This window comes from Triturus cristatus, chromosome 8, assembly GCF_964204655.1.
Source record: "Triturus cristatus chromosome 8, aTriCri1.1, whole genome shotgun sequence".
NCBI classification, from domain to species: domain Eukaryota; kingdom Metazoa; phylum Chordata; class Amphibia; order Caudata; family Salamandridae; genus Triturus; species Triturus cristatus.
In genome coordinates, this window is record NC_140591.1 from 1,685,508,433 (window position 1) to 1,685,522,309 (window position 13,877).

Sequence of the window (13,877 nt, forward strand, 5' to 3'; positions counted from 1 at the left end):
CATATACTGAAGTAAATACAAGAGGTCTCAAATGCTCATCCTGAAAAAATCCCACTTCTGGGTCCTCAGTCGCAGACTCATTGCAAGGGTTAAATGAGAGCAAATGGGACATTTGTTCATTGTACGCACTGTCTCTAAGTACAAGTTTCGAAGTAACCAAACCTCATTCCTCACCCCTCAGTCAAAATGAGTGCCATTGTTGTGGATAATGGCAAGGGACATTTAAAATGCGATGAAACACATGACACAGCGGGCTTCGAGTATGTCCTCTCTGGGTATTTGTAAGCAGAAAGAAAGGTTAGTATGTAATTGTGGGTGTTCCTTCTGGCCTCTGTCCCTGTAATAAAGAGAGGAAGAGAAGAAGGTGTGCGCACATTAAACTCATTATTGGTGCCGGGTGTGACTATGTGTCACCCAGGTGCATTGTCCCTTTCTCCAACTTCCCATTGCCCTCAAAGGGTTCTTACTAGAGTTGCCTGTAATCCCAGCGCACTGCACACCCCTGCAAAAAGACCTCCTTTAAGTAAGCAGCACGTTCACCTCGAGCATAATGGGGCATACCTGGGGAGTAATTAACTGGTGCTACTGCACTTGCTGCACTCTTGCTACGTATGCCTCTGCATGAGAAGCACATCTGTTGGCAATTCAATTCTGTCGCCCGGAACTGATGTCACTCTCCTGAAGCCTGGCATCGCCTCGAGTCTCTCCCCGCTGCTCTCCTGGTGCAATACCTCCCACTTGCACCCTCATGCTGGGCGAGAGGAGGCGCCCCACATGCGAGTGCTCCGGCGGGTCAGTTGTCATTCTAAATGTGACAATGGGCCGCTAACAGTCTCTAATATCCCAAAAAGTAGGTGGGAAAAAATAGTCTTTCACAGCAGGCCTCAACCAAAGGGCCTCTGCACTGACCGAATACTCTCTTTCCCAATCCCACCTTGTCGGCCTTACACTTCTGCAGTAGCATTTCAAGTCTCGGAGTTAATTCAATCAATCAATCAATCATGGAATTTATATTGCGCACTACTCACCCGGAAGGGTCTCAAGGCACTTGGGGGAGGGGGTCTGCTACTGCTCGAACAGCCAGGTCTTGAGCTGTTTCCTGAAGGCGAGGTGGTCCTGGGTCAGCCGCAGGTGGACGGGCAGGGAGTTCCATGTCTTGGCCGCCAGGTAGGAGAAGGATCTTCCTCCGGCGGTGGCTCTCTGGACGCGAGGGACGACGGCGAGGGCGAGATTCGCAGATCGTAGCTGGCGGGTGGGATTGTAGAAGGTCAGGCGGTCGTTGAGGTACCTTGGGCCCAGGTCGTGGAGGGATTTGTGTGCGTGGGTGAGGAGTCTGAACGTGATCCTCTTGTTGACCGGGAGCCAGTGCAGGCCTCTCAGGTGGCTCGAGATGTGGCTGCATCGTGGGACGTCCAGAATGAGTCGGGCGGAGGCGTTCTGGATACGCTGAAGTCTCTTCTGAAGCTTGGCTGTTGTACCGGCGTAGAGGGTGTTTCCGTAGTCTAGTCTGCTGGTGACAAGGGCCTGGGTGACCATCTTCCTGGTCTCGGTCGGGATCCATCGGAAGATCTTGCGGAGCATTCGGAGGGTGTGGAAGCAAGATGAGGAGACGGCGTTGACTTGTCTGGTCATCGATAGGGAGGAGTCCAGGATGACGCCCAAGTTGCTTGCGTGGTCCGTTGGCTTGGGTGCGGTGCCTAGGGCCGGGGGCCACCAGGAGTCGTCCCTTGCGGAGGGCGACGGTCCCAGGATGAGGACTTCCGTCTTGTCCGTGTTCAATTTCAGGTGGCTGATGTTCATCCATTCCGCGACGTCTCTCATCCCTCCGTGTAGGCTGGCTTTGGCGGTGTCGAGGTCTTTGGTGAGTGAGAGAATCAGCTGGGTGTCATCGGCGTAGGAAATGATGTTGAGGTTGTGTTGGCGTGCGATGGCAGCGAGGGGTTTCATGTAGATGTTGAAGAGAGTGGGGCTGAGCGACGATCCTTGCGGGACTCCGCAGATGACTTTGGTTGCCTCAGAGCGGAACGGAGGGAGGCGTACTCTCTGAGTTCTGCCGGAGAGGTATGAGATGATCCAGTCCAGAGCCTTCCCTTGGAGGCCGGTGTCGTTGAGGCGTTGGACTAGGGTGCGGTGGCAGACAGTGTCAAATGCTGCGGAGAGGTCTAGGAGGATGAGTGCCGCTGTTTCACCGTTGTCGAGCAGGGCTCGGATGTCGTCGGTGGCTGCGATGAGGGCGGTCTCGGTGCTGTGGTTGGCTCTGAATCCGGACTGCGATGGGTCGAGGGATCCGTTCGTCTCGAGGAAGGCGGCCAGTTGCTTGTTGACGACCTTCTCGATGACTTTTGCGGGGTAAGGCAGGAGCGAGATGGGGCGGAAGTTCTTGAGGTCGGTCGGGTCCGCTGTTGGTTTCTTCAGCAGGGCGCTGAGCTCGGCATGCTTCCAGCTCTCCGGGAAGGTTGCTGTGTCGAAGGAGGTGTTGATGATGTCTCGGAGGTGGGGTGCGATGGTAGAGGCGGCCTTGTTGAAGACATGGTGGGGGCACGGGTCGGTCGGGGATCCGGAGTGGATGGTGTTCATCATGCGTGTCGTTTCTTCGGGGGTCACCTCGGTCCATATTTGGAGGATGGCGGCAGGGTGCGTAGGTTCGACCGATGGGTGCGGGGGTGGAGCGCCGAAACTGTTGTGGATGTCGGCGATCTTGCGGTGGAAGTACGAGGCGAGGGAGTCGGTAATTAACCTTCCTTCCAGGACAGTTCCCTTTTCACAAAAAGTAGGGGAATGGCTTTCCATAAATCAAAAAAGCACGTCGAGAGTAAACAAGCAATGTATATAACGCCGAGGAGGGTTGTCATATAAATAACAAAAATGATTGACATGGAAAGAGGACTTGATAGGCTCGGGCATCAATGGTGGCCATATTGTGATTGGCTGCAGGTATACATGCATAGGAATGTGGCCCAACAAAGAGCTGCCGACTTTAAGTGTATAAAACGGTGTTTGAGTCCCGCCGGCTCTATTTTAAAAATGCAGACGGTAACAATTCAATTTAAAGGCGACGGTAACAATTAAATTTAAAGGCATCCAGGATCGGGTGAACAAACATTCTCGAGCAAAAGAAAACAAGGGGGAGGGGGCAATGCATGGAGCAGGCACCTTCAAACCACTCTGATCAAAGACATGCAAATGCCGCTCGAAAGCCAAAGCGGGAGGGGGAAGTGCAGGGATGCACGGAACAAAGCCCTGGAACCACTTTAGATTAGAAACGCCCTCGACCGAGTCTGATTAGCAGGAAACGCAGAAATGCAAATGCTGTGTGTGTGTGAGCTCAAAAAGTGAAAAGTCATAAGACTGGTGGGGGCGGGGGCACGGGAAGAAAGTAGTCTGTGCAGTGAAGGGGCCAGTAGCCGTGGAAGGATACAAATGACTGGCATGGCTGTCATGGGGAGGGACTAACAAGCTTAAAACCAATCGGAAGGCAGCTTTCATAACCTAAGCCAATGAAGAAGATGGGCCGGAGAGTGGGCGGAGCTTCCACAAAGCTTCCACACTATAGTGTATACTGCATGCCTCACAAAGCGAAGGCAGCGCATCCGCGCTGCAACGCTAGCGAGACCTAAAAAGCAGCTTCTGATTGTGAGCAGTGGAATGAAAAAGAACCTGTGCTCCTGGGGATGGACAAACACAAGAAGCGAAAAGAAAAATATTAAATAAGAAGCAAGCCAAAGAGATTGGAAGAAAGTCAATCAAAGGTAAGAGATTGCTTGGCCCAAATCCCACTGCAAGTATTAGTATTGTCCAATATTGGCCTTCTACAACTGAGAGCTAAAAGCTGTAGGTAGTTAAGGCCTCAAAATAAAACTGCTGGCATTGGTAAACTGAGCCCACGTGACACCCTGAGTTCATGACGTTTGCGGAAGACAGCCAGTGTTTCCCACAGATTGCCCATGGCTTCACCGCCCCATGTTACTACGATTCAACTCTTCTTTATTTCGGTTCAAAAGAACCATAAAAGAGCATACGAAAGGCATTTCAGATAAAAGAAGAAACACACTTATTACAAGACTTGTTACTTTAAAAGACAAAGGTGTGTACAAGGTAAAATGCAAAGTGCGTTTCAAGAAGGATTGTTTAGATATGAGCCAATGGGATCTCACCACTGAATGCATCTTGCCTTTGAAGTATGTAAAGTGCAAGGTGCATCACAAATATCACAGTCAAAGGGACTGATTTATCCATTTCTTTCTAGGGCTGACATATGCTGGGCAGAAGAATAAAATATGTGTAGTGTCTTCCTCGGCATCTACCAAGCAGAGAGAGCATTTAGAGTCCATTCCCGCTGAGATGACCCCTTAGCTGTAAATGAATTCATCTGGAGGATCGCAAATCAAAATTTAAAAAAGAGGGTTTTAGCAGTGGTTTCATTTTGTCCAGGAATGGTTCAAAACTTGGGGTCAGTTTAAAAGATAAAGATTGCGTAGTGAGTCTTCCCTTTGAACAATCAGATGTAACCTGATTCAAAATATAGTTCCAATAAATGTGCATCATTTCTTTCTTGGAAATTGTAGTCAGCGAACTAGGATCTTCCCAAAACCTATAGAGACCCGGCTTAGAAAACCAGTTTTGCACAGGATTGAACAAGGGTAATGTGAGTTGATCATCCAGTTCCAGTAACCTTTTCAGACCCTGTCTATACGGTTTAGTTCTTCCGTGGACAAATTCTGGTCCAATAGAGTAGAGGTCTCAGTATAGCTAAGTGCTCCAATCGCTTGATTCCGATTTCATAGGACAGGGGATCAATGGAGTGTTTTGGGGAAGGGATGTGAAAAACCCCATACTTGCCCCTCATATTAATGAATTCAAATTTTCTGCACCCCATAATTCAGATCCGTAGAGAGCAGCTGTTTGGGCTCTATTTCCATGGAACGCAAGTGCTGGGGAAAATGCCTTAGATTCAATTTTAAGTCGATTGTCACACCAAGGCAAATAAAGTTTGCTACATGCTCTAGTGTTGTATGATCTAGAACTACCTTGTTATTGAAAGATTTATGTGGTCTCATAGCCATAGATTTAGTCTTGGAGCGGGTTATTTCTAGGCCCTTTCATTTACAGTAGAAGCTACAGCTATCAAGTAATCACTGTAAACCCCAAGGGGTCCGAGACAATACAGTTGTGTCATCTGCAAACATTTGAGCACATAAGTGTGCCCCGCCTATCTTTAGTGAGTTATGAGTGCACTTTTGTAGATACTGAACTAGGACGTTCACATTTAATAAAAACAAGGTGGGGCTAACACACAGCCCTGCCTCACCCCCCTTCTGACAGGGATGGCCTCTAAATACCCCCCAACCCCCCCGGGACCCAATGCACTTTGGAAAAATTGTCCTGATGAAGCCTAATTATCTGTAATAGGATCTCCTCTGGTACTCCTTGGTGATGTAGGGTTTCCCACAGAAGATCTCTTGGTATCGAGTCAAATGCTGCTTTCAGATCGATAAATGCAACGTACAGATGCCCTGCATTCAATTTAGCATACTTCCAGGCTATGCATGAGAGGCTAAAGACTTGATCGATTGTAATTATCTCTGGTCTGAAGCCTGCCTGGTATGGTGAGAGGATGTCGTTCTCTACTATCCAAATATTTAGTTTGTCCAGGACTTGCTCCGCATAGACTTTTTGGAGGATATCGATCAGACTTATAGGCCTTAAAGTTTGCCAGATCATCTCTTACTGCCCTTCTTATGGAAAGGGACAATTTCTGCTTCTTTCCAAGATTCTGGAACGGGTGCCCCTAAAGCCACTGCATTACTAAGCAGATTTACTTAAGGTATCCATATTTCTGGGGCATGTTTCAGGAGGTCCCCCAGTATTTTATCTGGCCCAGGAGCTTTTCTTAGTTTATCAGCGTCTATGGCTAGTCCAGTTCCTTCCTTGCTAAATTGACGGGTTAATTTTGATGGTTTTTGAGGGCAACCCTCTAGGGCACGGGTACTCATAGTACGGCCCGCGGGCCGCCAGCGGCCCGGCAAGCCTTTCTTGGCGGCCCGCGGACCATGCAGACATCGTACTTTTTTTTTTTTTTTTTAAATTGTGTCAGCAAACACCGCCGGACTCCGAGAGAGACTGCTCTATGGGGGCCGGGAGATTCCAGGATAGCGTGGAGATGCAGGGGCGCTAAGAAGAGGTGATATACAACAAAGCCTCATTAGCATGTAAATGGTCTTTAAAGACCTGTGAAGTACTCCGTGAGGCTGTGTGTCAGCCGGGAAGCTATCTCAGCCCGGGAAGCTGTCTCGGCCCGGGCTGCCACACAGGCGGGGTGAGGCGACAGAGGACAGCAGGGTGTGAGAGCCCAGTGAGGTGAGGGAGGGCAGCAGGGCGTGAGAGCCAGCAGGGAGGAAGAGCCCGGTGAAGTGGCAGAGGGTGACAGAGGGCAGCAGGGACTGAGAGCTGGCTTTTACATTACACAGGGAGAGGGTGGGGGGGGCTGTTTATGGGCTGGTGTCGGGGACGTGTAGACACAGTAGTGTGCACTGCCCTAGGCACAGAAACAGAGCGAGATAGAGATAGAGATAGACAGAGACAGAGATAGACAGGGACAGACTGACAGATAGTGGCAGAGAGAGGCAGGCAGAGGCAGGTAGAGGCAGAGACAGGCACGGAGAGAGGCAGATGGAGAGAGGGGAAGAGAGAGGGAGTGGGAGGGAGGGAGACGGAGAGGGAGGGAGAGAGATGGAGAGGGAGAGTGAGACGTTGAGGGAGATGTTGGGAGGGAGGTAGACGGAGGGAGGGGGAGGGAGACGATGGGTAGGGAGGGAGGGAGGGGGAGGGAGACAGAGGGGGGGAGGGAGGGAGGGGGAGGGAGATAGAGGGAGGGAGAGGGAGACAGAGGGAGGGAGGGAGAGGGAGGGAGAGGGAGACGGAGGCAGAGAGGGAGACAGGCAGGGAGAGGGAGAGAGAGACAGAGAGGGATGTGTGTATGCCGGATCTGGTGGCTAAGTGGATGAAGGCGTCCACTGCAGGGGCCTGTGTTCAACCTCATGGACACAGTTATTTTTTTGCTCTAGCCCCACCCCCCTCCCCCACTGACCTCGCCCCCACCGGTGCGGCCCTCGGCCACAAACCAAACTGTAAATTTGGCCCCTGAGATAAAGTTTGTGAGTACCCATGCTCTAGGGGAATAACAGGGTCTAGCCCAGCCTCAGTAGACCTTGCGTATAGGTTAGAGAAATGTCTATGCCAAGTGCTTGGGTCCAAAAAGTGTTCTGTCTCAGTCCTGCCCTTTCTGTTGCCATAGGCAACTATTCTCCAAAAGGCAGGCTGATTATGTATTCTAGCTGCAATGATTAGATCATTCCAGATGTCATCTTCCCAGCTCCTTAGTGCTACTTTCTTTACCCTTTTATATTCCAGCCTTAATTGCCTAATTTGTGTCATATTATAGGCCTTGCGGGCCACTAGTAATCTTCCTTTGGCTAAGGTGCACTCTTTGTTGTACCAGGGGGTAGAAGATTGATTCTTAAGTCTTAAGTTTGGACCTGTTTTTTGTGGTTTTGTTAAAAAGGTTTTTGTACTCTCGGTCAGGTGATAATGGATTTGTGTTATGGTATAGAGTCTGGGCATGCATCAATATACTGCATGAATGCATCAGAAAAAGCATTATAGATGCACGTAAGAGGATATGTTCGGTCAAGGATCATTGACCATTTGACTTATCTGCGGTTAAAACTCACCATCAATTGCGGGGCATGTCCCCCATGTTGGTGAAATAGGTGGTATGAGCGGCAATCTGTCTCCCTGCTCTTTCTATAGTGAAATGAACTAGTTGCATGGCTGCTATAGAGCATGGCACCGAGGAGTGTAAATGAAACGGGAATCCCTCTGGCCATGTCTTCATCCTTGAAAATAGTTTCTAGCCCCAATATATGTTCATAACAGCTATTAAAATCACCCCCCTCAAAAATTGCTTCATCTTGTTCTATAGATTCAAAAGCGTCTTCTAGCAGGTGTATTACTGGCGATTCTGTCGAAAGTGATCTTGGTCCTTTATAAATATTAAAAACATATGTGTTTTGTTTGGTAGCATCAACTTCAGCCCTAGAATGTCTGGAATGTCTGGAGAGGTTGAACTAATCATTTCTATGTTTACATTTGGGTTGATTTTAACCCATATTACAAGCCCACCCCAGGGTCTCCCTTTCTTTGAAGGAAGTGCCTCCACACTAAATAACCTATACCCTAGTTGTAGGGGGATTCTGTAAACCAAGATCATAGTTCCCAATATATTCCTGCCATTCGGGATCAGAAGGTTTTTGCTTGAGCCCAGTTACATTCCAGGAAATCATCTTCATGTTTTCTGGAGGTGCCTCAAAATGCGGGTCAAGGTTATGTTTGGATTGCATATTTCCACCATCCTTAATGCCGGGTGAGGGTCTACTATGTGTCTGAGTGTCGTGTGCATCCGATTGGCCAGCCACTAGGGGGGTACAAGTGATATCTAAGTTAGTTGATATAAGTTCCGTCCTTACATTAGAACTACCCCGCCTAGCCAGTCAATCTACTAAATCCAGATTAATGATTTCCTGAGGGATAAGTGGAGGGTTATCAATCTTCTCAGGCATGGTTTTGTTCTGCTTGAATCTAATTCTGGATTCAACCGATGAGTGGGTATGTATGTCCAGGGCTGTCAGCAACACATTTAGATTGGAAAGTTAATTTTAAGTCATCCTGGTGCCCAGTTTCCTGCTGAAGACATTCAGCTTTAATTATATCGGATCTTATACCAGATAAACATTGGCACTTATGGCTAATCCAATGTGTTTGTTTATTCTTTAAAGAGTCCTCATCTTCTCTACCACCCTCTTTTAATCAGGGGACATTTACCATAAACACATCATAGGTTCCTTTCCTAAGATAGTTGGGGTACATGTTTTGCTGTTGGGCAGGATAGTGTTTATCATTCCTACATGGCTGTAGTTTTGTCAAGTCCTCCTGCCCTGTCCTATAATTTAGCCAGGTACCTTTAGTGTGATGTTTAAATGTCGAGGAATGTGGGTGTCTGGATATATCATGTGTATTTCTTCGTGTCTGGGTGGGGGAGCGGACTTTCCTAGCTTGGGTCCTCTATATCATTGGTTGTTTCCAAGCCCTGGTACTGTTGGTGGATACTTGGGATAGCTTGGGCAATCAACAATGCAACACTCTCTATATGGTCTGGGAAACTCTGATTGAAGTAGGCTTTGTGGTCTCCCATCCTGGAGTTTGGAACCTTGGGAAATGTTTAATTTCTCGGAGGGGTATTCCTTGTTACTTCCTACATTATCGCTTTTGGCAATACTGTTTTGTGCAATAAAAGCCCCAATTAATTTCTGATGTAATTCTTTGGAGTGTTCAGTGTCCTTTATCCTCTGGGTTTGCACTGCCTTGTACTTGCTAATACTTGGTCTATACTTGCATTTTTGGGCCGGTTTAACTAATCCAGGACTTCGTTGGTCATGAGATGCGGTTAATGGTGCATATCTAGTTGAGCAATTTACTGTTATTGTCTCACTATCACTATTCCCGTCTTTAACAGGGGGTGATATGCTAGATTTGGGGGCGCAAATTTGGAGCGGATCGTCCTTCTCTTGATTCGCTGAGGGCGATGGCAAAATTAGACTCTGCGGCCCCATCTCACCAGAAGCATGGTGAACAATGAGATGTCCTACGTGGGGTTTTGAGCAGTTGGACTTGCTCTATTTATCATAGTAAGTGGTTATCTTTTTTGTGCCGTCACTAGTTAATTTCTCCCCATTAGACAATATCATTTCTACCTCCTCAATTAGCTCATCCACTGCGGCTATGGTGCATTATCTGTTGCTATGTTCTTTAGCTTTGCTGTGTTAGGTATTTTACTCTAGCCCGCTACAGTCTCCGTAGCCTTTCTTTTTCCCATATTCTCTGTTCCTATTATTATAATAACACTTACAGCTAGATCAGCTTTTCTAGAACTAATCTTATATTATGCATCCTAACCAAACGCGTTGTCACAAAATAATAGGAGCTAGAAGCCCAGTGTTTGAAATTGGGTCAACCGTTCGAGCAAACACTTTGGACGCCGATTTAACTACCAAGACACAACACTGATGAGGGTTTGGAGGCAAAGACCCGACTTCTCTGTAATGGTCAATGATAGATGATGCCAGTGGTCCTAGATAAATTACAATTTCAAAATTAACACCTACTTGTAAACATGAAAGTCGCAGTCCATGCCCTGCCTCTTTCTGTCTCTGGCGGGTGCGTCCCACCTCGCGGGGAGAGAGGCAGCGCTATGAGTATGATGGACACACCTCCCCCACAATGTCAGCGGCATCGATGGCAGAGGTGGTGACAACAGTTGCACCCTGGGACAGGAAGTCCCACAAGGGTGTGTGAAGTGCAGGTGAATGCGTAGGGCAGTTTGGGGACCCCCCTTAACATACGCAACACACCAGAGATAGCCAGTCTCTCCCCACAAATTGCCAATGGCTGTACCAACCTTTGTTACTTTGCACCAACCTATGTTGCTTTGCACCAACCTATGTTACTTTGCACCAACCTATGTTACTTTGCACCAACCTATGTTACTTTGCACCAACCTATGTTACTTTGCACCAACCTATGTTACTTTGCACCAACCTATGTTACTTTGTACCAACCTATGTTACTTTGTACCAAACTATGTTACTTTGCACCAACCTATGTTACTTTTTAAGTAGTATCATTTAATTTTGAGGATTTAAGGCACATTTAGATGTGGAAAGGACTGTCTCATTTTCTGTCTGATTCCCAACTACACCCGCTGCACCTTCCAACAAGCAAAATAAAATATTTAGGGGGTTATTGAAAGGTCAATAAAGTAGAAGCTTCACCTTAAGCTGTAAGAGACACTGCACCCCTAAACTCATGGCGGACCACCTGATGTCAATGTTGTCCACCACAGGGCTGCTCCCTCCCCCCTTATGTAGGGAAGGCCTTCCACTCTGGAGCTTTCCTCATACACGTCAGCCATGTAAGGCACAGCGAACCGTGGCAAGAAGACAACGACCCTCAGGGAACGCACACCCTGCCGATCAGGGTCATTGTTTTTGTCATTGAGTAATGTATCTAAAATACAATGAAAGTGCCCAGTGGACCACAACAACATGGCACCCTGCCCACCATTTCATCTTGGCGAGAGTGCTGCTGCACCAGTCCAAGCACTTTTATCAGAATTGTCCCTGCTTAGCAGGCTTGGATCTCCTGCTACAAATGGTGGTCTATCACTACCCAGGGGCAGACCTCTTCTTCTAGAATGGTTAATTGTTATTGTGAGCAGTTGCTTGTGTCATACACTATCTAAACCCCATTCCTTGCCTCCCGTGCTTGGACGGGAGCTGAACGAGAGGTAGGAAGGCCCCTGAAGACTCATATTCATCCGTATGGACAGGAAAGTCCTATGCACCTTCTTCAAGTAGCCTGGCCAAAGTCAAGACCAGGTGGCCAGGAAGTTCCTGTTTATCCAGACCGCACGCTTGCCTCAGCCTCCTGGGTTGGATGAGTGAAATTGTTCACTCTACAATAACAAGTTTGGCATATGTTTCAGGTTTCTCTTCTCTCTGGTGCAGATATGCTGCCAGCCACTTCTGGTGCAGCTCAAACACCTGCTGGGGTACCCTGGCTGCTCAGTGGCATTTACAGGACTGGGCTGTATATGGGGACAAGTCACACTGGATGCACCCTGTCCCAGGACCTTTTGCAGTCTATGATTATTTCAGATCATAAGGTGCCAACAAGGCAGAGTGCTACACCATATCCTTTGTCAGTCATTCATTCAGGGAGAACCTTGTTTATCCAAGACACAGCCCTGCCTTTTTGGTGCCAAGCGTGTCAGGTGGGGAGTTCCCCCCCTGTAACAACATGCCCTGCTTCCTCTGTCAATACTGCTTTGGTCTCTGTCATTCATCTGCAGATGTTCAATCCCTGTAACTTTACAATGATCTGTGAAGAGGAGCTCATATGATTAGAAGATTTGTCTCTAATGTGTGCAGCCTCCTAGTGTGTGTATCAAACTGATACAAGGAGATCATGCCGACAACCCCACAGGGTCAAACATGTCTTTGATTGTAGAAGCAGGAGGAAGTGAGTTGTTCTTTATGCATGGTTATTCTGCAGGAAACAGTAGTCTTTTTCTTTTGTCTTCTCATTTCAGGCTTGATGCATTCTGGCTATCCCATTATGTGCCTCACAGACTCCGCTAAACATTTGACTGACGTAGATAAGATTAGTGGAGGGATCTGGGGTCCCATCCATGAGTTGGGGCACAATCAGCAGAGCTGGACCTGGAACATCTTTCCTAACACCACAGAGGCCACCGTCAACCTCTGGCCAATCTACGTGCATGAGAAAGTGTTGGGAATTCCAAGGAGCAAAGCTCATGGGGGCCTTCACCCAGAGAGCAGAGAGCGGCGCATCAAGGACTACCTTGGGAGAGGCGCCAAGCTGGAGGACTGAAGAGGTTCTGGAACCAGGTGGTGGAGAGAGGGCAGAAGAGCACAGACTTTCACATTGAGGAGGCGCCATTGCAAGGCTTGTTGGGCCACATTAAGAAACCCAGGAAGTGTAAAATGATTTACAAGCTGTTGCAACTGATGCCGGTACTAGCTAAGCACATGGTGGCTATCACTTGGATAGAGCTGAGGGGCACGGGTATAACAGCATGGCTTAGGAACATTTGCATGTGGTCCTTAGCAGAAGAAGTCCACATGAAACTAAACCGTAGGGACGAAAAACTGCACCTTAGTGAGTGGCGGAAATTGTGCAATGCTGCCCTGAATTTGGACCCAGATGGAGATGACCAGCATGATTCCGATGTGAATGGGGACACGTACAGGGGGGGGGAGGAGCAAGGGAAGCGAAGTGTGATGGACAGATGGAATGAATATCCCTGATTTAAATCGTACTCTTAATTGCTACCTCATAGCTGCTGGTATTGTATATGTATGGGACGGAGTCCCCCGGCATAGCCGGTAGTGTGCCTCTGATACCTGTATTTGTATGATTGCTGTGATATCTGTTTAAATCAAAGATAAAAGTAAAAAATAAAAAAATAACAAGCTGAAGAAGCCATAAGGCAACCGGCAGAATCCCGGAATGTGTAGAGCCATCTTTAACTTTCCCTTTTGTAGAAAGATCAGGAAGCAGAGGTTGCATGGCAACCACAAGAAATCATATATTCCAACTCAAATCTACAGGCCGGAAAATCTGGGTTGAGACCAAGAAGATGGATAGATACTACAATTGCTGATATTGGTGAAGATCTACTATCCTCCCGAGATGCGGATCACTTAGAAATCTGAATCCTCTTTGAACTGTGCAGGGATCTCTGGCTCTGGAACAAGCCTCCACTGGTGTTATTCTTTCTGGTTGTGCAGTCTCCTCCTTGTCGACCGGGAAAGGCATCACAGGTGGGATTCCACAGGGCTCCTCGCTGTCTCCTCTTCGATTCAATATAAACAGTTGATGCTGGACCAGTTGACTTTGCCTTATCCATCACCGTGTCGTTGATAATACTCAAATCTGTATGAGCGAAAATACCACAGCTTGGCTGACACACATTTATCAATGTATGTAGGAGAAATATCTCTGCCTGAGTAGATCAAACATGGCCGTCTTATGACTTAGAGATCCCTTCCATGACAGACTTACCTTCACTTGGATGTAGGAAATATTGGCCACACGTACCCCAGCAAAGCAGTAAAACAAAATCAGTGATCACAAGCGCCAACTTTCATCTCATGCTACTATTGCTGCTCTATTTTGGTAAACTTACCAGAGCCTTGATAGGATCAAGAAATTATTCAATGTTGTCTAAACACAAGGTC

At 47.8% G+C, this 13,877-nt stretch overlaps 1 protein-coding gene across 1 annotated transcript in view; it reads left to right on the forward strand.

Annotated features, from left to right (window-relative positions):
- Window positions 1-13,877, forward strand: part of LOC146808604 (TRPM8 channel-associated factor homolog) — a 126,509-nt gene that overhangs the window by 101,660 nt on the left and 10,972 nt on the right. The window contains 1 exon segment of the mRNA XM_085623624.1: window positions 12,206-12,511. Coding sequence (XP_085479750.1) covers window positions 12,206-12,511 — 306 coding nt within the window.